Raw genomic sequence first — 21,260 nt, forward strand, 5'->3', positions numbered from 1 at the left:
AAATGGGGGAAAAAAGGCAAAAAAAAGAGGAAAAAAGGGGAAAAAGCAGGAAAAAATGGGAAAAATCAAGTGAAAAAAAGGGGGAAAATGGGGAAAAATGGGGGCAAACCCAGGAAAAAATGGGAAAAAAGGGAAAAAATGGCAAAAAATCAAGGGGAAAAAAGGGGGAAAACCAGGAAAGAAGGGGAAAAACCAGGAAAGAATGGGGAAAAAATGGGGAAAACACAGGAAAAAAGGGGAAAAAACCAAGAAAAACAGGAAAAAATGGGAAAAAATCAAGGGAAAAAAAGGGAAAAGCTGGGGAAAAAAATGGAAAAATGGGGGGAAAAAGGGGAAAAACCAGGAAAAAAGGGGAAAAAATAGAGGAAAAAATAAATGGGGAAAAAAAAGGGGAAAAACCCCAAGAAAAATGGCAAAAAATGGCAAAAAATCAAGGAAAAAAAGGGAAAAAATGGGGATAAAATGGAAAAAAGGGGGAAAAAAGTTGGAAAAAGCAGGAAAAAATGGGAAAAATTAAGGGGGAAAAAAGGGAAAAATGGGGGCAAACCCAGGAAAAAATGGGAAAAGTGGGAAAAAATGGCAAAAAATCAAGGGGAAAAAAAGGGAAAAGCTGGGGAAAAAAACGGAAAAATGGGGGAAAAAGGGGGAAAAACCAGGAAAAAAGGGGAAAAAAGAGAGGAAAAAATAAATGGGGGAAAAAAAAGGGAAAAAACCCCAGGAAAAATGGCAAAAAATGGCAAAAAAATCAAGGAAAAAAAGGGAAAAATGGGGATAAAATGGAAAAAAGGGGGATAAAAGGTGGAAAAAGCAGGAAAAAAGGTGGAAAAAGCAGGAAAAAATGGGAAAAATCAAGGGAAAAAAAGGGAAAGATGGTGAAAAAAAGTGGAAAACCCAGGAAAAAAGGTGGAAAAAGCAGCAAAAATTGGGAATAACCCGTCAGGAACTCACTGAGGTTGAGCGGCCCGTCCTCCTCAGCCCCCCACTGGCCCTTGGGCTCGGCGGGCAGCGGGCTGAGCGCCAGCTTGGCTCCCTTCTCCTCGGCATTTTTGGGAGGAGGCGAGGCGCCCGGCAGAGCCGGCGGCATCTTCTTGAGCACGGGAGAGCCTGGCTGGGAGGAGAGAGCTTTGGAGAAGCCCGGAGGGGATTTGATGGCTTTGTTGATGGAATCTGCAGGTCTCTGATCCTTGAGCAGCAGCAGAGGGCGAGAGCCGGCGGCCGGCTCCTTGGGAGAGGCGGATTTCTTGGCCAGGGCGGGCTGGAGCGAGGAGGAGGAGGAGGAGGAGGAGGAGGAAGGTCCCTCGGGTTTGGCCTTGTGGCGCACCAGCTCGTAGAGCAGGTCGATGGGAGCGCCCGAGCTCTCGGACTCGGCGACGCCCAGCTGGCGCAGGTGGGAGCGGGCGTGGCTCGAGAGCCCCTTGCGCGTCTCGAAGCAGGCGAAGCACACCTCGCACGTCGTCAGGCTGGAGGCTGGGGAAACATGGGAAAAGTGAGCAAAAAACACAGAAAAATGGGAAAAAATTGAGTATCGGGAATGGGAACGTTAACACAGATAAGAGGGTGAGAAGCAAAGTTGATCCAAAGAGATTTGGAACTCGAAGCAGGTGAAGCACACCTCGCACGTCGTCAGGCTGGAGGCTGGGGAAACATGGGAAAAATGGGAATAAAGTGAGAAAAAACGGGAAAAATTTATTATTAGGAACAGCAGAGATAAGTGGGATAAGGAGGTGAGAAGTGGAGTTGATCCAAAGGGATTTGGAACTCGAAGCAGGCGAAGCACACCTCGCACGTCGTCAGGCTGGAGGCTGGGGAAAGGAGGGAAAAATGGGAATAAAGTGAGAAAAAACGGGAAAAATTTATCATCAGGAATGGCAGAGTTAACACAGATAAGAGGGTGAGAAGGAAAGTTGATCCTGAGAGATTTGGAACTCGAAGCAAGCGAAGCACACCTCACACGTCGTCAGGCTGGAGGCTGGGGAAACATGGGAAAAGTGAGGAGAAATTATCAAAACATCAGCAAATAATGGGAAAAAATTGAGTATCAGGAGTGGGAGAATGAGCAGGAATAGAGAGGGTTAAAATTGCATCCCTTGGGATCAAATTCCACTTTCCCCCAATCCTGGTTTGGAACTCAAAGCACACCTCGCATGTCGTCAGGCTGGAGGCTGGGGAAACATGGGAAAAGTGAGCAAAAAACACAGAAAAATTGGAAAAAATTGAGTATCGGGAATGGGAGAAATAGGGGGTGAGAAGAGGAGTTGATCCCAAGGGATTTGGAACTCAAAGCAGGCGAAGCACACCTCGCACGTCGTCAGGCTGGAGGCTGGGGAAAGGAGGGAAAAATGGGAATAAAGTGAGAAAAAACGGGAAAAATTTATCATCAGGAACGGCAGAGTTAAGTGGGATAAGGAGGTGAGAAGCAAAGTTGATCCCGAGGGATCTGGGGCTTGAATTTCTCCCGTGTGCTCAGGCTGGGAGCTGAAAAAATGGGGGAAAATGAGGAAAAAACATGGAGAAATGGGAAAAAATTCGGTGTTAGAATGAGGAGAGATAGGAGGGAAGGTGAGGAGTTGATCCCAAGGGATTTGGAACTCATGGAGTTTGGAACTCAGCTCTGGTTTGGAACTCGAAGCAGGCGATGCACACCTTGAATCTTGTCAAGCTGGGAGCTGGAAAAATGGGGAAAAAAATGGGAAAAAAATGGGAAAAAATGGGAAAAAATGGGAAAAAAATGGGGAAAAAAATGGAAAAAAATGGGAAAAACCAGGAAAAAATAGATGAAATGAGTATCAGAGTGAGGAGGGCTAAAGCAGGAAGCAGGGAGGTGATGCCAAAGGCACTCAGAGCTCTCGGTGGGAGCGGGCATGGCTGGAGAGCCCCTTGTGTGTCTCGAAGCAGGCGAAGCACACCTCGCACGTCATCAGGCTGGAGGCTGGGGAAACATGGGAAAAGTGAGCAAAAAACACAGAAAAATGGGAAAAAATTGAGTATCGGGAATGGGAGAGTTAACACAGATAAGAGGGTGAGAAGGAAAGTTGATCCTGAGAGATTTGGAACTGATAGAGTTTGGAATTCAGCTCTGGTTTGGAACTCGAAGCAGGCGATGCGCACCTTGAATCTGGTCAAGCTGGGAGCTGGAAAAAATGGGAAAAAATGGGAAAAAAATGGGAAAAAACGGGAAAAAATAGATGAAATGAGTATCAGAGTGAGGAGGGCTAAAGCAGGAAGCAGGGAGGTGATGCCAAAGGCACTCAGAGCTCTCGGTTCTGAGCTGGCACAGGTGGGAGCTGGCATGGCTGGAGAGCCCCTTGTGGGTGTGAAACAGGCAAAGCACACCTCACACGTCGTCAGGCTGGAGGCTGGGATGGGGAAAAACAGGAAAAATTATCAAAAAACATGGAAAAATGGCAAAAAACCATGGAAGAATGGGAAAGAATTGAGTATCGGGAGTGGGAGAATGAGCAGGAATAGAGAGGGTTAAAATTGCATCCCTTGGGATCAAATTCCACTTTCCCCCAATCCTGGTTTGGAACTCGAAGCACACCTTGCAGGTGGTCAGGCTGGAGGCTGGGGAAACATGGGAAAAGTGAGCAAAAAACACAGAAAAATTGGAAAAAATTGAGTATCGGGAATGGGAGAAATAGGGGGTGAGAAGAGGAGTTGATCCCAAGGGATTTGGAACTCGAAGCAGGCGAAGCACATCTCGCACGTCGTCAGGCTGGAGGCTGGGGAAAGGAGGGAAAAATGGGAATAAAGTGAGAAAAAACGGGAAAAAATTATCATCGGGAATGGCAAAGTTAAGTGGGATAAGGTAAGAAACAAAGTTGATCCCGAGAGATTTGGAACTCGAAGCAGGCGAAGCACACCTCGCACGTCGTCAGGCTGGAGGCTGGGGAAAGGAGGGAAAAATGGGAATAAAGTGAGAAAAAACGGGAAAAATTTATTATTAGGAACAGCAGAGATAAGTGGGATAAGGAGGTGAGAAGTGGAGTTGATCCAAAGGGATTTGGAACTCGAAGCAGGCGAAGCACACCTCGCACGTCGTCAGGCTGGAGGCTGGGAAAAGGAGGGAAAAATGGGAATAAAGTGAGAAAAAACGGGAAAAAATTATCATCAGGAATGGCAAAGTTAACACAGATAAGAGGGTGAGAAGGAAAGTTGATCCCGAGAGATTTGGAACTCGAAGCAGGCGAAGCACACCTGGCAGGTGGTCAGGCTGGAGGCTGGGGAAACATGGGAAAAGTGAGCAAAAAACACAGAAAAATTGGAAAAAATTGAGTATCGGGAGTGAGAGAGTTAAGAGAGATGAGGAGGTGAGAAACAAAGTTGATCCTGAGAGATTTGGAACTCGAAGCAGGCGAAGCACACCTTGCAGGTCGTCAGGCTGGAGGCTGGGGAAAGGAGGGAAAAGTGAGCAAAAAACACAGAAAAATGGGAAAAAATTGAGTATCGGGAATGGGAGAGTTAACACAGATAAGAGGGTGAGAAGGAAAGTTGATCCTGAGAGATTTGGAACTGATAGAGTTTGGAATTCAGCTCTGGTTTGGAACTCGAAGCAGGCGATGCGCACCTTGAATCTGGTCAAGCTGGGAGCTGGAAAAATGGGGAAAAAATGGGAAAAAATGGGAAAAAAATGGGAAAAAACGGGAAAAATAGATGAAATGAGTATCAGAGTGAGGAGGGCTAAAGCAGGAAGCAGGGAGGTGATGCCAAAGGCACTCAGAGCTCTCGGTTCTGAGCTGGCACAGGTGGGAGCTGGCATGGCCCCTTGTGGGTGTGAAACAGGCAAAGCACACCTCACACGTCGTCAGGCTGGAGGCTGGGATGGGGAAAAACAGGAAAAATTATCAAAAAACATGGAAAAATGGCAAAAAACCATGGAAGAATGGGAAAGAATTGAGTATCGGGAGTGGGAGAATGAGCAGGAATAGAGAGGGTTAAAATTGCATCCCTTGGGATCAAATTCCACTTTCCCCCAATCCTGGTTTGGAACTCGAAGCACACCTTGCAGGTGGTCAGGCTGGAGGCTGGGGAAACATGGGAAAAGTGAGCAAAAAACACAGAAAAATTGGAAAAAATTGAGTATCGGGAGTGGGAGAAATAGGGGGTGAGAAGAGGAGTTGATCCCAAGAGATTTGGAACTCGAAGCAGGCGAAGCACATCTCGCAGGTGGTCAGGCTGGAGGCTGAAACAGGGAAAAATGGGGAAAAAGTGAGGAAAAAGTGACAAAAAACAGGAAAAACTTATCATCAGGAACGGCAGAGTTAAGTGGGATAAAGAGGTGAATAAGAGAGTTGATCCCGAGGGGTTTGGAACTTATCCAGTCCCGAATGGATCCAGGCTGGGATGGGGAAAAATGGGAAAAGTGAGCAAAAAACATGGAAAAATGGGAAAAAACCATGGAAAAATGGGAAAGAATTGAATATCGGGAATGGCAGAGTTAAGTGGGATAAGAGGGTGAGAAGCAGAGTTGATCCCAAGGGGTTTGGGGTTTGCACTCCTCACACGTGGTCAGGCTGGGAGCTGAGAAAAGTATGGAAAAGTGAGGAAAAAGTGAGCAAAAAATGAGAAAAAACGGGAAAAATTTATCATTAGGAACGGCAGAGTTAAGTGGGATAAGGAGGTGAGAAGAGGAGTTGATCCCAAGGGATTTGGAACTCGAAGCAGGCGAAGCACACCTTGAATTTGGTCAGGCTGGAGGCTGGGGAAAGCAGGGAAAATGAGGAAAAAATGAGAAAAAACGGGAAAAAATTATCATCAGGAATGGTAGAGGTAAGAGAGATAAGGAGGTGAGAAGCAAAGTTGATCCCAAACTCAAAATTCCTGCAAAAAACCTGGAAAATCCTGCGAAAATCCCACAAAATCCTGAAAGATCCCCACAATCCCACCTTTGGGCTTGTGGGGTTTGGCAAAAATCCCCCAAAAATCCCCAATAAGTCATGAAAAAATCCTGTAAAATCCCCCAAAAAATCCAGGGGAAAAAAAAATTCCCAAAAAATCCAGGAAAATCCTGGAAAAATCCCCCCAAAAATCCCCACAAAATCCCCGAAAAATCCCCAAAAAATCCCCCAAAATCCCACAAAAATCCCACAAAATTCCTGAAAAATCCCCAAAAATCCCCCACAAAATCCCTGAAAATCCCCAAAATCCCTAAAATCCCAAAATCCCAAAATATCCTGCAAAATCCCCAAAAAATCCCCCAAAAATCCCAAAAAAATCCCCAAAAATCCCCCAAAAAACATGAAAAATCCTGCAAAAATCCCAGAAAATCCCGCAAAATCCAAAAAAAATCCCTCAAAAATCCCAAAAAAATCCCGAAAATCCCCTAAAAATCCCCCAAAAAACATGAAAAATCCTGTAAAAATCCCAGAAAATCCCCAAAAAATCCCCAAAAATCCCCCAAAAAACATGAAAAATCCTGTAAAAATCCCAGAAAATCCCGCAAAATCCCCAAATTTCCCACCTTTTTGCTCGTGGGGTTCAGCTTTGCGCTCCGGGGAGAGCTTTGCTCCGATCCTGGCTGCTGCCTGCTGCTGCTGCTGCTGCTCCAGGGGGAGATTCCCCAGCGGGTTTTTGGGGATGGAGGGAGGAGATCCAACCTCCATGGCCAGCAGAGCCTCCTCGGGGGGAGCCACCACTGCGGGGAGAAATTTGGGTGATTTGGGTTTTTTTTGGGGATTTTGGGGTGATTTGGGGGATTTTGGTGGAATTTTGGGATGTTCAGAGGGGAAAAAATGGGATTTTTCCACAGGGATTTGGGGTTTTTCAGGGGAATTTTGGGGTTTTTTTGGGGAATTTTTTTTTTTAATTTTGGGGGTTTTGGGGGGTTTTTTGGGGGGTTTTCAAGGAATTTGGGTTTTTTTGGGGAATTTAGGGTTTTTCCGGGGAATTTTGGGGTTTTGGGGGAATTTTGGGGATTTTTGGGGATGGAGGGAGGAGATCCAACCTCCATGGCAAGCAGAGCCTCGTCGGGGGGAGCCACCACTGTGGGGAGAAATTTGGGGTGATTTTGGGGGGATTTTGGGGTTTTTTGGGAGCAAATTTGGGGTTTTTCAGAGAAAGTTTGGTGTTTTTCGTGGGAATTTTGCAGTTTTTTGGGGGAATTTGGGGTTTTTGGGGGATTTTGGGGTTTTTGGGGGATTTTGGGTTTTTTTTCGGGGATTTTGAAGTTTTTCTGGGGATTTTGGAGTTTTGGGGGGAATTCTGGGTTTTTTCAGGGGAATTTTGAGGTTTTTGGGTGAATTTTGGGGGTTTTTGGGGATGGAGGGAGGAGATCCAACCTCCATGGCCAGCAGAGCCTCCTCAGGGGGAGCCACCACTGCGGGGAGAAATTTGGGTGATTTTGGGGGTTTTTTGGGGAAAATTTGGGGTTTTTCAGGGGAATTTGGGGGATTTTTGGGGTTTTTCAGATGTTCTGAGGGGAAAAAAATGGGATTTTTCCAGGGGAATGTGGGATTTTGGGAGAGGAATTCGGGGTTTTCTGGGGTTTTTCGGAGAATTTTGGGGGAATTCTGGGTTTTTTCAGGGGGAATTTGGGGTTTTTGGGGGGAATTTGGGGTTTTTCGGTGGGAATTTTTTGAATTTTGGGGTTTTGGGGAGTTTTGGGGGTTTTCAAAAGGAATTCTGGGTTTTTTGGGGAATTTTGGGGATTTTTGGGGACGGAGGGAGGAGATCCAACCTCCATGGCCAGCAGAGCCTCCTCGGGGGGAGCCACCACTGTGGGGAGAAATTTGGGTGATTTTGGGGGTTTTTTGGGGAAAATTTGGGGTTTTTCAGGGGAATTTGGGGGATTTTTGGGGTTTTTCGGATGTTCTGAGGGGAAAAAAATGGGATTTTTCCAGGGGAATGTGGGATTTTCGGAGAGGAATTCGGGGTTTTCTGGGGTTTTTCGGAGAATTTTGGGGGAATTCTGGGTTTTTTCAGAGGGAATTTGGGGTTTTTGGGGTGAATTTTGGGGATTTTTGGGGATGGAGGGAGGAGATCCAACCTCCATGGCAACCAGAGCCTCCTCGGGGGGAGCCACCACTGTGGGGAGAAATTTGGGGTGATTTTGGGTTTTGTTGGGGGGAATTGGGTGGTTTTTGGGGTTTTTCAGAGAAAATTTGGGGTTTTTCGGGGGAATATTGCAGCTTTTTGGGAGAATTTTGGGGTTTTTCAGGTGAAATTTGGGGTTTTTTCAGGGAATTTTGGAGTTTTGGGGGAATTTTGGGGCTTTTTGGGGGGATTTTGGGATGTTCTGAGGGGAAAAAATGGGATTTTTCCAGAAGGATTGGGGATTTTCTGAGGGTATTTGGGATTTTTCAGGGAAAATTTGGGGTTTTTGGGGGATTTTTGGGGATGGAGGGAGGAGATCCAACCTCCATGGCCAGCAGAGCCTCCTCGGGGGGAGCCACCACTGCGGGGAGAAATTTGGGTGATTTGGGTTTTTTTGGGGGAAATTTTGGGTTTTTGGGATGTTCTGAGGGGAAAAAATGGGATTTTTCCAGAGGGATTTGGGGTTTTTTGGGGGAAATTTGGGGGTTTGGGGATTTTCTGAGGGGGAAAAAATGGGATTTTTCCAGAGGGATTTGGGATTTTCCAAGGGAATTTGGGATTTTCCGAGGGAGCAAAGCTGCTCCAGGAGGACTTTGGGGACAAGGACAGGGACAGGTCCCAACAGGGAGGTGACAGGGACAGGGCAAGGTCCCTAACAGGGAGCTGACATCCAGAGGTGACATCTGCCAGCAGGGGACAGGGACAGGTCCCTAACGGGGAGGTGACATCCAGAGGTGACATCCAGAGGTGACATCTGCCAGCAGGAGACAGGGACAGGTCCCTAAAGGGAGGGGACATTGAGAGGTGACATCGAGAGGTGACATCTGCCAGCAGGGGATGGGGACAGCACCAGGTCCCTAAAGGGGAGGTGACATTGAGAGGTGACATCTGCCAGCAGGGGACAGAGGTGGTGGCAGCTCCTGAAAGGGGACAGGGACAGGAACAGGTCCCTAAAGGGAGGGGACAGAGGTGGTGGCATCTCCCTGTGGGGAGGGGACAGGACAGGGACAGGTCCCTAAAGGGGAGGTGACACCGAGAGGTGACATCTGCCAGCAGGGAACAGGGACAGGTCCCTAAAGGGGAGGTGACAGGGCTGGTGGCATCTCCTGGCAGGGAGGGGACAGGGACAGCTCCAGGTCCCTAAGGAGGAGGTGACAGGGGTGGTGACATCTGCCAGCAGGGGACAGAGGTGGTGGCAGGTCCCTAAAGGGGACAGGGACAAGGACAGGTCCCTAAAGAGGAGGTGACAGTGCCAGGTCCCTAAAAGGGAGGTGACATCGAGAGGTGACATCTGCCAGCAGGGGACAGCTCCAGGTCCCTAAAGGGGAGGTGACAAGGGAGGTGACATCTACCAGCAGGGGACAGAGGTGGTGGCATCTCCCTGCTGGGAGGGGACAGGGACAGGAACAGGTCCCTAAAGGGGAGGTGATAGGGGTGGTGGCATCTGCCAGCAGGGAAGGGACAGGAACAGGTCCCTAAAGGGGAGGTGACATCTACCAGCAGGGGACAGAGGTGGTGGCAGGTCCCTAAAGGGGACAGGGACAGCACCAGGTCCCTAAAGGGGACAGGGACAGCACCAGGTCCCTAAAGGGGACAGGGCCAGGTCCCTAAAGGGAGGTGACAGGGGTGGTGGCATCTCCCTGCAGGGAGGTGACAAGGACAGATCCCTTAAGGGGACAGGGACAAGGGTGGTGGCATCTCCCTGCACAGAGGTGACAGATCCTGGGACAGGGACAGGTCCTGGCAGGGAGGTGACAGAGGTGGTGACAGGTCCCTAAAGGGGACAGGGACAGGTGGTGGCAGAGAGGGGACAGGGGTGGTGGCATCTCCTGGCAGGGAGGTGACAGGGACAGGACAAGGTGCTGGCAGGGAGGGGACAGGGCTGGTGGCATCTCCCTGTGAGGAGGGGACAGGGACAGGGACAGGGACAGGGACAGGGCTGGTGGCATCTCCTGGCACAGAGGGGACAGGGACAGGTCCCTAAAGGGGACAGGGACAGGTGGTGGCAGGGAGGTGACAGGGCTGGTGGCATCTCCCTGCAGGGAGGTGACAGGGACAGGCCAAGGTGCTGGCAGCAGGGACAGGCAGAGCCCTGCAGGGGAGGGGACAGCAGAAGGTGACAGGAGGGACAGGAGAAGGGACAGGAGAAGGTGACAGGGAAAGGGACAGAAGGTGACAGGAGAAGGTGACAGGAGAAGGTGACAGGAGAAGGTGACAGGAGAAGGTGACAGGAGAAGGGACAGGAGAAGGTGACAGGAGAAGGGACAGGAGAAGGGACAGGAGGAGGTGACAGGAGAAGGTGACAGGAGAAGGGACAGAGAAAGGGACAGGAGAAGGGACAGGAGAAGGTGACAGGAGAAGGGACAGGGAAAGGTGACAGGAGGAGGTGACAGGGAAAGGGACAGGAGGAGGTGACAGGAGAAAGTGACAAAAGGGACAGCGACAGGCTGGGGACATCCCCGGGATGGAGAGACCGGGAGGGAAGAATTGGGATGGAGAAATTGGGATGGAAAGAACCGGGAGGGAGAAACCGGGAGCTCCTCGGGGAACCGAGCTGGGAAGAACCGGGCTGGGAAGAACCGGGCTGGGAAGAACCGGAATGGGAAGAACCGGGCTGGCCAAAGCGGGAATCCCCCGGGGCACCGCGCTGGAGGCAACGATCATTTCCCGGGCTGGAAGCACCGGGAGCCGCCCAGAGCCCCGGGAGAACGGGCTGGGAGCGCCGGGAACGGCCTGGTAAGCAGCCCTGAGCATCCCCGGTAAGGAGGAGCATCCCCGGTAAGCAGGCCCCGGTACATCCCCGGTAAGGAGGCCCTGGTACATCCCCGGTAAGGAGCCACTGAGCACCCCCGGTAAGAGGCACGGAGCACTCCCGGTAAGCAGGAGCATCGCCGGTAAGAGGCCCCGGGCATTGCCGGTAAGAAGCCCGGAGCATCCCCGGTACGGAGTAGCATCCCCGGTAAGCAGGAGCATCCCCGGTAAGAGGCACCGAGCATCCCCGGTAAGAGGCACCGAGCATCCCCGGTAAGAGGCCCGGAGCAGCCCTGGTAAGGAGGAGCACCCCCGGTACGGCGGCCCGGAGCATCCCCGGTGAGCAGGCCCCGGTACATCCCCGGTAAGGAGCCCCGGTACATCCCCGGTAAGCAGGAGCACCCCCGGTACGAGGCCCGGAGCACCCCCGGTAAGGAGGAGCACTCCCGGTCCGAGGCCCGGAGCACTGCCAGTACGAGGCCCGGAGCATTGCCGGTCGCAGGCCCGGAGCAGTGCCGGTCGCAGCCCCGCCGCCGCCGCTCGGGCCTCCCGCGGGGACAAAGCGGAGCGGCGCTCGGGACAAAGGAGGGCGGCGGCTCGGGGCTCTCCGCCTCCCCGCGGCGCCCGGCGCTGGCTCCCCGCCGCTCCCGGGGCTGGGCGGCGTTGCGGCCCGGTGCCGGCAGGGCTCGGTGTGAGGGGAACGGCAGGCCGGGAGGGGAGCGGCGGGCGCGGCGGGGAGGGCCGCGGGCTCGGCGGGGAGCGGCGGGCGGGCGGGGAGGAGCGCTCACCCGGCTCCGGGGCGGCGGGGGGCTCGGGCTCGCCGTCGGCGCCGCGGTCGCGGTCGCGGGGCCTCGGGGCGGCGGCGGCTTTGGTGAGTTTGGGCGGCGGCGGCGCGGCGGGGGAGGCCGCGGTGGAGGCCGCCATGTTGGAGCCGAGCACGCGGGGAGCCCGCCAGGGCGGCGCGGGGAGCGCCGAGACACCGAGCGGGCCAGGGGAGAGAGGGCGAGCGCCGAGTGGGGATGGGGGATTGGGGGGAGGAATTGGGAAATAATGGGAAATAAATGGGAAAATGGGGAAAAATGGAAAAATGGGAAAATGGGGAAAATATGGGAGAAATGGGGAAAATGGGGAAAAATGGGGAAATGGGGAAATAAAGGGGAAATAAAGGGGAAAATGGGAAATAAAGGGGGAAATGGGGAAAATTAGGAAAAAGGGGAGAATTGGGGGAAATGGGAAAAATTAGGGAAATGGGGAAATAATGGGAAAATGGGGAAATGGAGAAATGGGAAAATGGGAAAAATGGGGAAAATGGGGAATAAATGGGGAAATGGGGGGAAATGAGGGAAAATAGGAAAATAAATGGAAAAATGGGAAAATGGGGAAATAAAGGGGAAATGGGGAAATGGGAAAAATAGGGAAATAAAGGAGAAAATGGGGAAATTGGGGAAATGGGGAAATGGGAAAAAAAGGGGAAAAAGAGGGAAAAATGGGGAAAAGTGGAGAAAATGAGGAAAATGGGGAAATAAAGGGGAAATGAGGGAAAGAGGGGGAAATGAGGAAAATGGGGAAATGAGGAAAAAAGGTGGAAAAAGGGGAGAAGAGCGGGAAGAGTGAGGAATTTGGGGATGGAAACTGGGGAATAGTGGGAATTGGGAATTCCCTGGATTTCTTTAAACCCCAAATCCCTAAAATCCCCTTAAAATTCCCTTAAAATCCCCTTAAAATTCCATTAAAATCCCCTTAAAATTCCATTAAAATCCCCTTAAAATTCCATTAAAATCCCCTTAAAATTCCCTTAAAATTCCATAAAAACTCCCTAACAATTCCATTAAATCCCCTTAAATTCCCCCAAATACCCTTTAATTCTGTTCCCTTAAAATCCCTAAAATTCCCCTAAATTCCCCTCAATTCCCTAAATTCCCTCAAATCCCCTTGAATTCCATTCCCTAAAATCCCTGAAATTCCCTGAAATTCCCTCAAATCTCCCCAAATTTCCCCCAAATTCCCCTCAAATCCCCCAAATTTCCCAAATCCAGGGGGAATTTGAATCCCCAAAAAAGCTCCAGGAAAAAAGGAATAAATCCCAAAAATCCAATTCTGATCCCAGAGTTTGCACAGGGAGGGAAATTTGGGGAAAAATGGGATTTTCCGGGAAAAAATGGGATTTTTTGGGTTGAATTGGAGGAATTTGGGATTTCCTGGGTGGGAAAATGATGGAGTTGGGAGGAAATGTTCTCCCTGAGGTGGCAAAGATCCCAAATTTCTCCCAAATTTTACTGAATTTCCCACAAATTTCTTCCAAATTTCCCACAAATTTCTTCCAAATTTCTCCCAAATTTCTCCCAATTTCCCCCAAATTTCCCCCGAATTTCTTCCCAATTTCTCCCAATTTCTCCCAAATTTCTCTCAATTTCCCCCAAATTTCCCCCAAATTTCTCTCAAACTTCTCCCAGTTTCTGCATCCCAAATTCTCTTGATTTCTCCCAATTCCTCTCAAATTTCTTCCAAATTTCTTCCAAATTTCTCATCATTTCCTCCAAATTTCTCCCACATTTCTCCCAATGTCTCACACATTTCTCCCAAATTTCTCTCAATTTCTCCTTAATTTCTCTCAAATGTCTTCCAAATTTCTCCTAAATTTCCCCCAAAATTCTCCTAAATTCCCCCAAATTTCTCCAAATTTCCCCCAAATTTCTCCCAATTTCCACATCCCAAATTCCTCCCAATTCCCCCAAATTTCTTTCAAATATCTTACAAATTTCTCCCACATTTCTCCCAATTTCTCAGACATTTCTCCCAAATTTCTCTCAATTTCTCCCAAATTTCTCTCAATTTCTCCCAAATTTCTCTCAATTTCTCCACAAATTCCTCCCAATTTCCCCCAAATTTCTTTCAAACTTCTTCCAAATTTCTCCCAAATTCCTCCCCAAACCCCAAACTCCCCACTCCCTCACTCACCATCCCCATAGCTCTGCAGCCCCTCCTCTCCCCAGGCCGCGGGGAACGTCGCCCCGGCTGATCCTCCAGCGTTCCTCAGCCTAATTTCTCTTCATTTCCTCCAAATTTCCCCCAAATTTCTCCCAAATTTCTCTCAATTTCCCCCAAATTTCTCTCAATTCCTCCAAAACTTCTCCCAATTTCCACATCCCAAATTCCTCCCAATTCCTCCAAATTTCTTTCAAATTTCTCCCAAATTTCTCCCAATTTCTCCCAAACTTTTTCCAAATTTCTCCCAATTTCCTCCCAAATTTCTCTTAATTTGTCACAACTTTCTCTCAATTTCTCCCAAATTCCCCCCAAATTCCTCCCAATTTCCCCCAAATTCTTCCCAATTTCTGCATCCCAAATTTCTCTCAATTTCTCCCAAATTGCTCAAAATTTCTTCAAATTTCCCCCCAAATTCCCCCAAATTTCCCCAAAACCTCCCAAACTCTTCCCCAACCCCACCACACCTCCCCTCACCCAAACCCCCCAAAATCCCCTCCCTCACTCACCATCCCCATAGCTCTGCAGCCCCTCCTCTCCCCATGCTGCGGGGAACGCCGCCCCGGCCGCTCCTCCAGCCTTCCTCATCCCCAACAGCCCCTGGCTCTCCCTGTCCTCGGCCAGCGCGGCGCGGAGCAGCTCGGGGTGCTGCGGGCAGTTGGCCAGCAGCTCCTTGAGGATGTGGATGGGGCTGATGGTCAGCTCCCAGTTGGTGATGCCGAAGTCGCGCAGGTGGGCGCGGGCGTGGCTGGAGAGACCGGCGCGGGTGTCGAACCCGGCGCCGCAGAACTCGCAGCGCATCAGGCTGAACGTGCTGGGGTCGAAGTTGGCCACTGGGAAAGGAGAGAGTACAAAAATTGATTAAATTCCAGGGAAAAAATAAGAAAATCCAGCAAAAACCCCATCAAAATCTACCAAAATTCCATCAAAAAACATCCAAATTCAGCCCATCAGGCTGAACGTGCTGGGGTCGAAGTTGGCCACTGCAGGGGGAGAGGGTACAAAAATTGATTAAATTCCAGGGAAAAAATAACAAATTCCAGCAAAAACCCCATCGAAATCTATCAAAACCCCATCAAAATCCATGAGAAAACACCAAAACTACATCCAAATCTAGCAAAATCCCATCAAAATCCATCCCATCAGGCTGAACATGCTGGGGTCGAAGTTGGCCACTGGGAGGGGAAAAGGGTGAGAGATGGAATCAGAATCCAGGAAAAAAATAACAAAATCCTGCAAAAACCCCATCAAAATCCATGAAGAAACACCAAAAATCCATCAAAACCCATCAAAACCTCATCAAAACCTCATCAAAATCCATCAAAACCCATCAAAACCTCATCAAAATCCACCAAAACCTCATCAAAAACCATCAAAATCTACCAAAACCCCATCCAAATCCCATAAAAACCATCAAAACTCATCCCATCAGGCTGAACGTGCTGGGGTCAAAGTTGGCCACTGGGAGGGGAAAAGGGTACAAAAATTGATTAAAAAACAGGAAAAACCCCATCAAAATCCAGCAAAAAACACCAAAAATCCATCAAAACCCCATCAAAACCTCATCATACCCATCAAAATCCATCAAAACCTCATCAAAAACCATCAAAACCCCATCAAAACCATCCAAATTCATCCCATCAGGCTGAACGTGCTGGGGTCGAAGTTGGCCACTGGGAAAGGAGAGAGTACAAAAATTCATTAAATTCCAGGGAAAAAATAAGAAAATCCAGCAAAAACCCCATCAAAATCTACCAAAATTCCATCAAAAAACATGCAAATTCAGCCCATCAGGCTGAATGTGCTGGGGTCGAAGTTGGCCACTGCAGGGGGAGAGGGTACAAAAATTGATTAAATTGCAGGGAAAAAATAACAAATTCCAGCAAAAACCCCATCGAAATCTATCAAAACCCCATCAAAATCCATGAGAAAACACCAAAACTACATCCAAATCTAGCAAAATCCCATCAAAATCCATCCCATCAGGCTGAACATGCTGGGGTCAAAGTTGGCCACTGGGAGGGGAAAAGGGTGAGAGATGGAATCAGAATCCAGGAAAAAAATAACAAAATCCAGCAAAAACCCGATCTAAATCCATGAAAAAACACCAAAAACCTCATCAAAACTTCATCAAAACCTCATCAAAAACCAGCAAAACCTCATCAAAACCCACCAAAACCTCATCAAAATCCATCAAAACCTCATCAAAACCTCATCAAAACCTCATCAAAACCTCATCAAAACCATCAAAACCTCATCAAAACCCATCAAAACCCCATAAAAACCATCAAAACTCATCCCATCAGGCTGAACGTGCTGGGGTCGAAGTTGGCAACTGGGAAGGGAGAGGGTAGAAAAAATTCATTAAATTCCACCAAAAACCCCATCAAAATCTATCAAAACCCCATCAAAATCCATGAAAAAACACCGAAACTACATCAAAACCCATCAAAACCTCATCAAAAACCATAGAAACTTCATCAAAACCCCATCAAAACCTCATCAAAACCTCATCAAAACCTCATCAAAACCCCATAAAAACCATCCAAATTCATCCCATCAGGCTGAACATGCTGGGGTCAAAGTTGGCCACTGGGAGGGGAAAAGGGTGAGAGATGGTACAAAAATTCATTAAAAAACAGAAAAAAATAACAGATTTGAGCAAAAACCCCATCAAAATCCATTAAAAAACACCAAAAACCATCCCCAGATGTTCCTCAAAAACAACCAAGAACCAATCCCAGATGTTCCCCAGACGTTCCCCAAAAACCACCTCCAGACGTTCCTCAAAAATTCAACACCATCAGGAGCCAATCCCAGATGTTCCTCAAAAACCAATCCCAGATGTTCCCCAAAAACACCACCAGGAACTAATCCCAGATGTTCTCCAAAAACTCAACAGCACCAGAAACCAATCCCAGATGTTCCCCAGACGTTCCCCAAAAACCACCTCCAGACGTTTCTCAAAAATTCAACACCACCAGGAACCAATCCCAGATGTTCCTCAAGACCCAATCCCAGATATTCCCCAAAAACCACCTCCAGATGTTCCCCAAAAACCCACCCAGACCCAACCCAACCCAACCCAACCCAACCCAACCCCTCACCTTTCTTCTTCTTCTTCTGGAAGGAGAACTTCTGCTCGATGGCCTTGACCTCCTCGGCGGAGATGAAGTGCCGCACGTTGTAGCTGACGCCGACGCGGTTGAGGTGACCTCGCACGTGATTGGCCAGCCCGATGCCGTTGTGGAAGCGGTCGGGGCAATAGGGACATTTGCGCTCCTCGTTCTTCAACATGGCCGACTCGGAGTCCAGGAGGTCATCGAGCTCCAGGGGATCTTCCAAAGGAGCGTCCAGCAGGAGGACATCCAATGGGAGAGGATCTTCCAGAAGGAACTCTCGGTGAGGTGGAGGTGGAGGAGGTGGAGGTTGGAGGAGCTTCTTCTTGTAGATCTTCCCTCGTGGTCTCTTGGTGGATTTGGTTGTCATCTCCTCCAGGAGGACCACGGGGACCATCATCCTCAGCTGGTGCTGCTGCTCCTCCGAGGTCACCTCAGTGGCCTTCAGGGTGCTCCTGAAGGTCCTCTTGAGGTCCAACGCGGCCTGAGGGACCACGACGGGCTTGGCGGCGCATTTGGTGGCCACCTGGGCGGTTCTGGTGGCCAAATCAATGTCCATCTCCTCCTCCTCGGCCACCCAGTGGTCGCCGTCGCCTTCCAGATGTTGGGCACTCGCTCTCCTCTTCAGCTGCTGCAACGCCAGCTGGGAATACGCTTTGGGCGAGGGAAATCCGGCAATTCCCAGATTTTTGGGATACGGCGCCGCTTTCCTGGCGTGGAACCCGCGGTGCTCCTTCTTGGCCGATCCATCGCTCTTCTCCAACCTGGCGTGATGAATTCCGAAACCGGAATCGAAACCGGAATCGAAACCGGAATCGAAACCGGCCGAACCTTCCCGCGACCCGGGCGGGAAGAACCGCTCGGGATTCTTCCCGAAGAATTCCACGTCGGAGAAGCGGCCGGGCCGGGTGGGGCTGTAGGAATCCCTGCTGGTTCCGGGCTGGTTGGGATCGTCGTCCAAGTTCTCGGGATGTTCCCAGGAGAAGCGGGAATGGGAATATCTCATGTGCTCCTTCAGGATGTGCTCCGTGGGCGCCGGGAAGCCGCAGAGGCCGCAGGAATTGTGGGATTTCCCCGGCGCGGCGGGAAGCTCGTCGGGTTGGAAGGATTTGTAGGGATTATCCCGGAATTCCCCGAAAAGGTTGGAATTCCTGGATCCCTGGTCTTTCCTCTCCTTCACGTGCATCTTGGCGTGCTGGACGAAAATTTTGGAGGAGTTCGTGCCGAAAACGCATTTTGGGCACTGCAGCCTGGCTTCCCTCCCTTCGTCCGGGAACTCGTTCAGCTTCTGGATCTCCTCCAGGATTTTCTCCCGGGATTCCTGGTGGAGCCGCCGGTGCTGCTCCAGCGCGTCGGGGTCGCCGAAATTCCAGCCGCACTCGCCGCAGGAGAAGCGGGACTGCATTCCGGAGGAGGAGGAGGAATCTCCGTCGCGGTTGTGCTGCACCATGTGGTCCATCAGGTGCTGCTTCTTGCGGAAATAGATGCTGCACTCGATGCAGGTGAAAACATCCGGATTGTCCTCCTGGATGAGCTCCGCGCTCTCCTCCTTCTCCGGCTCCTCCAGGAGGATGAACGGGCGGAGCTCCACCTCGAAGGAGCTGCACGGAGTCGGCTCCAGGGAGAGCTCCGCGGAATCCTCGGCCACGTTCACCGTCCAGGATCTCTTCCCGATTTTCGGGACGACCCAGTCGGGTTTGGGGAATTCCAGCCGGGAAATCTCGGCGGGTTTCCCTTTGGATTTGCGGGGCTGGCCTCGGAATTCCGAGCCCTCCGGGGTTTTTTTGGGATCGCCGGGAGTTCTCCAATCCAACCGCTGGGCGTTTTTCCCGGAGTTTTCCGGTCGCTTTGGTTCGTTTTGGGGATATTTTTCCGGCGGGATTTCCGGCCGAGGAGAGTCCAGCGGGGAGTTCCCGCCGTCCGGAGTGTCCGGGTCCAGGCGGACGGTGGTGACCGCCTGGGATTCCAGGGAAAAAGGGGATTCCGGGGATTCCTTCAGTCCGGGAATTCCCTCTAAAGTGCTTTCCTCGGCGGGTTTTCCGGAGCCGCGGGAATCCCAGGGAACGGCGCCGGGAACGTTCCGGAAAAGGGACGGCGGGAATTCCAGGTGGGCGTCGGACGTGGGGCTGGAAGGGAGTTGTGGGGTGAGAAATGGGATTTTGGGGGTTGGAAATGGGATTTTGGGGTTGAAAATGGGAATTTTGAGGGTTGAAAATGGGAATTTTGGGGGTTAAAATCGGGGGTTAAAAATGGGATTTTAGGGGTTAAAATTGGGATTTTTTTTCAGGGTTAAAAATGGCAATTTTGGGGGTTTAAAAAGGGGATTTTGGGAGTTAAAATTGGGATTTTGGGGAGGGTTAAAAATGGAATTTTGGGGGTTAAAAATGGGAATTTTGTGGGTTAAAAATGGTTAAAAATGGGATTTTAGGGGTTAAAATTGGGATTTTTTTTTTTCAGGGTTAAAAATGGGAATTTTGGGGGTTAGAAAAGGGGATTTTGGGAGTTGAAAATGGGATTTTAGGAGTTAGAAATGGGAATTTTTGACAGTTAAAAAGGGAAATTTTTGGGGTTAAAAAGTGGGATTTTGGGGGTTAAAAATGGGAATTTTTGACAGTTGAAAATGGGATTTATGTGGGTTAAGTATGGAATTTTTGGGGGTTAAAAAGGGAGTTTTGGGGGTTAAAAATGGGATTTTGGGACATAAAAAGGGAATTTTCGGGAGATGAAAAGGGAATTTTCGGGAGATGAAAATGGGATTTCTGGGATAACAATACTGGGATGATTCCAGGGAAAAAACAGGAAAATTCCAGGAAAAAACAGGGAAATTCCAGGAAAAACCTGGAAAATTCCAGGAAAAACCTGGAAAATTCCAGGAAGATCAGGATAATTCCAGTAAAAACTGGGATAATTCCAGGAAAAACCAGGAAAATTCCAGGAAAAACCAGGATAATTCCAGAAAAAAAATTGAAAATTCCAGGAAAAACCTGGAAAATTCCAGGAAGATCAGGATAATTCCAGGAAAAACCAGGGAAATTCCAGGAAAAACCAGGGAAATTCCAGGAAAAACCTGGAAAATTCCAGGGAAAAGCAGGCAAACTCACCCCAGCTGACTGCGGAGATCCTGGACAGCTCCGGACAGAGCAGCGTCAGGCTCATCTGGAAAACATGGAAAAAAACATGGAAAAGGAGGTTTTTCTGAGGAAAAGGGAAATTCCGGGATGGTCGTGGGAATTCCGGAGGTTTTGGGGTTGGGTTGGTGAGTTGGGATTGAGAGGATTGATTTCTGGGGAAATCCGATGGAAAATTGGGATTGATGGGAGGAGGAGGAGGAGGAGATCCCGGAATTCCTGCTGGGGGGATGGAGGTGAATTCCCAAAATTCCCAAATTTCCCAAAATTCCCAAAATCCCTGCATTGCCAAAATTCCCAAAATTCCCTAATTTCCCAAAATTCTCAAAATTCCTGCTCCAGGGAGAGATGGCCTGGATGGAGCCACATTCCCAAAATTCCCAAAATCCCTGCATGGCCAAAATTCCCAAAAATTCCCAAAATTTCCAAAAATTCCCAAAATCCCTGCATTGCCAAAATCCCGAAAATTCCAAAAATTCCCAAATTTCCCGCTCCAAGGAGAGGTGGCCGGGATGGAGCCACATTCCCAAAATTCCCAAATTTCCCAAAATTCCCAAATTTCCCAAAATTCCTGCTCCTGGATGGAGCCGCATTCCCAAATTTCCCAAAATTCCTGAAATTCCCTAAATTCCTGCTCCAAAGAGGGGGTGGGTGGGGTGGAGCTACATTCCCAAAATTCCCAAATTTCCCAAAATTCTCTCCAGGAATTCCCATCTTCCTCAAGCACCACAAACTCCCCCAAAAGGACCCAAAATTCCGTTATTTGTCTTTCCCGAACTTTGCTCTTTCCCGGGAAAAGCTGCCGAGTGGTTTTTCCAAGAAAAGAGGCCCAAGTTGGGATTTGGGATTGGATCCAGGAGGAACAGCCCAGCCTTGCCGGGAGCCACGGAGCTGGGAGCGATTCCCAGAAATATTTGGGAATTTGGGAGTTGGTTGGAGGAAACTCGGGGAGGATTTGATCCAGAAAAATCCAAGGAAAATAAAATCTTCCTGAGGATTTTTGGGAATGTTGGGAGGAAAAACATCTCAGGAAAATCAGATCTTTCCCAGGATTTTTGGGAATGTTGGGAAGAAGAGAAACATCTCAGGGCAATTAAAGCTTCCCAGGAATTTTTGGGAATTTGGGAGGAGGAGAAACATCTCAGGAAAATCAAATATTCCCAGAAATATTTGGAAATTTGGGAGTTGGTTGGAGAAAACTCTGGAATTATTTGATCCAGAAAAATCTCAGGGAAATCAAAGCTTC

General features: G+C 49.5%; 1 protein-coding gene across 1 annotated transcript in view; it reads right to left on the reverse strand.

The window, feature by feature from the left end:
- LOC146422673 (protein Wiz-like) overlaps positions 1-21,260 on the reverse strand; it is a 34,263-nt gene that overhangs the window by 920 nt on the left and 12,083 nt on the right. Inside the window, exons 3-7 of the mRNA XM_085045779.1 lie at positions 19,988-20,042; positions 16,875-19,012; positions 14,277-14,600; positions 6,461-6,634; positions 934-1,467 (exon numbers count right to left, since the gene is read on the reverse strand). Coding sequence (XP_084901905.1) covers positions 934-1,467; positions 6,461-6,634; positions 14,277-14,600; positions 16,875-19,012; positions 19,988-20,042 — 3,225 coding nt within the window. The remainder of the gene's footprint in view (positions 1-933; positions 1,468-6,460; positions 6,635-14,276; positions 14,601-16,874; positions 19,013-19,987; positions 20,043-21,260) is intronic.

This window comes from Lichenostomus cassidix, unplaced genomic scaffold (assembly GCF_008360975.1).
Source record: "Lichenostomus cassidix isolate B80296 unplaced genomic scaffold, HeHo_3.0 HiC_scaffold_39, whole genome shotgun sequence".
Lineage (NCBI taxonomy): Eukaryota > Metazoa > Chordata > Aves > Passeriformes > Meliphagidae > Lichenostomus > Lichenostomus cassidix.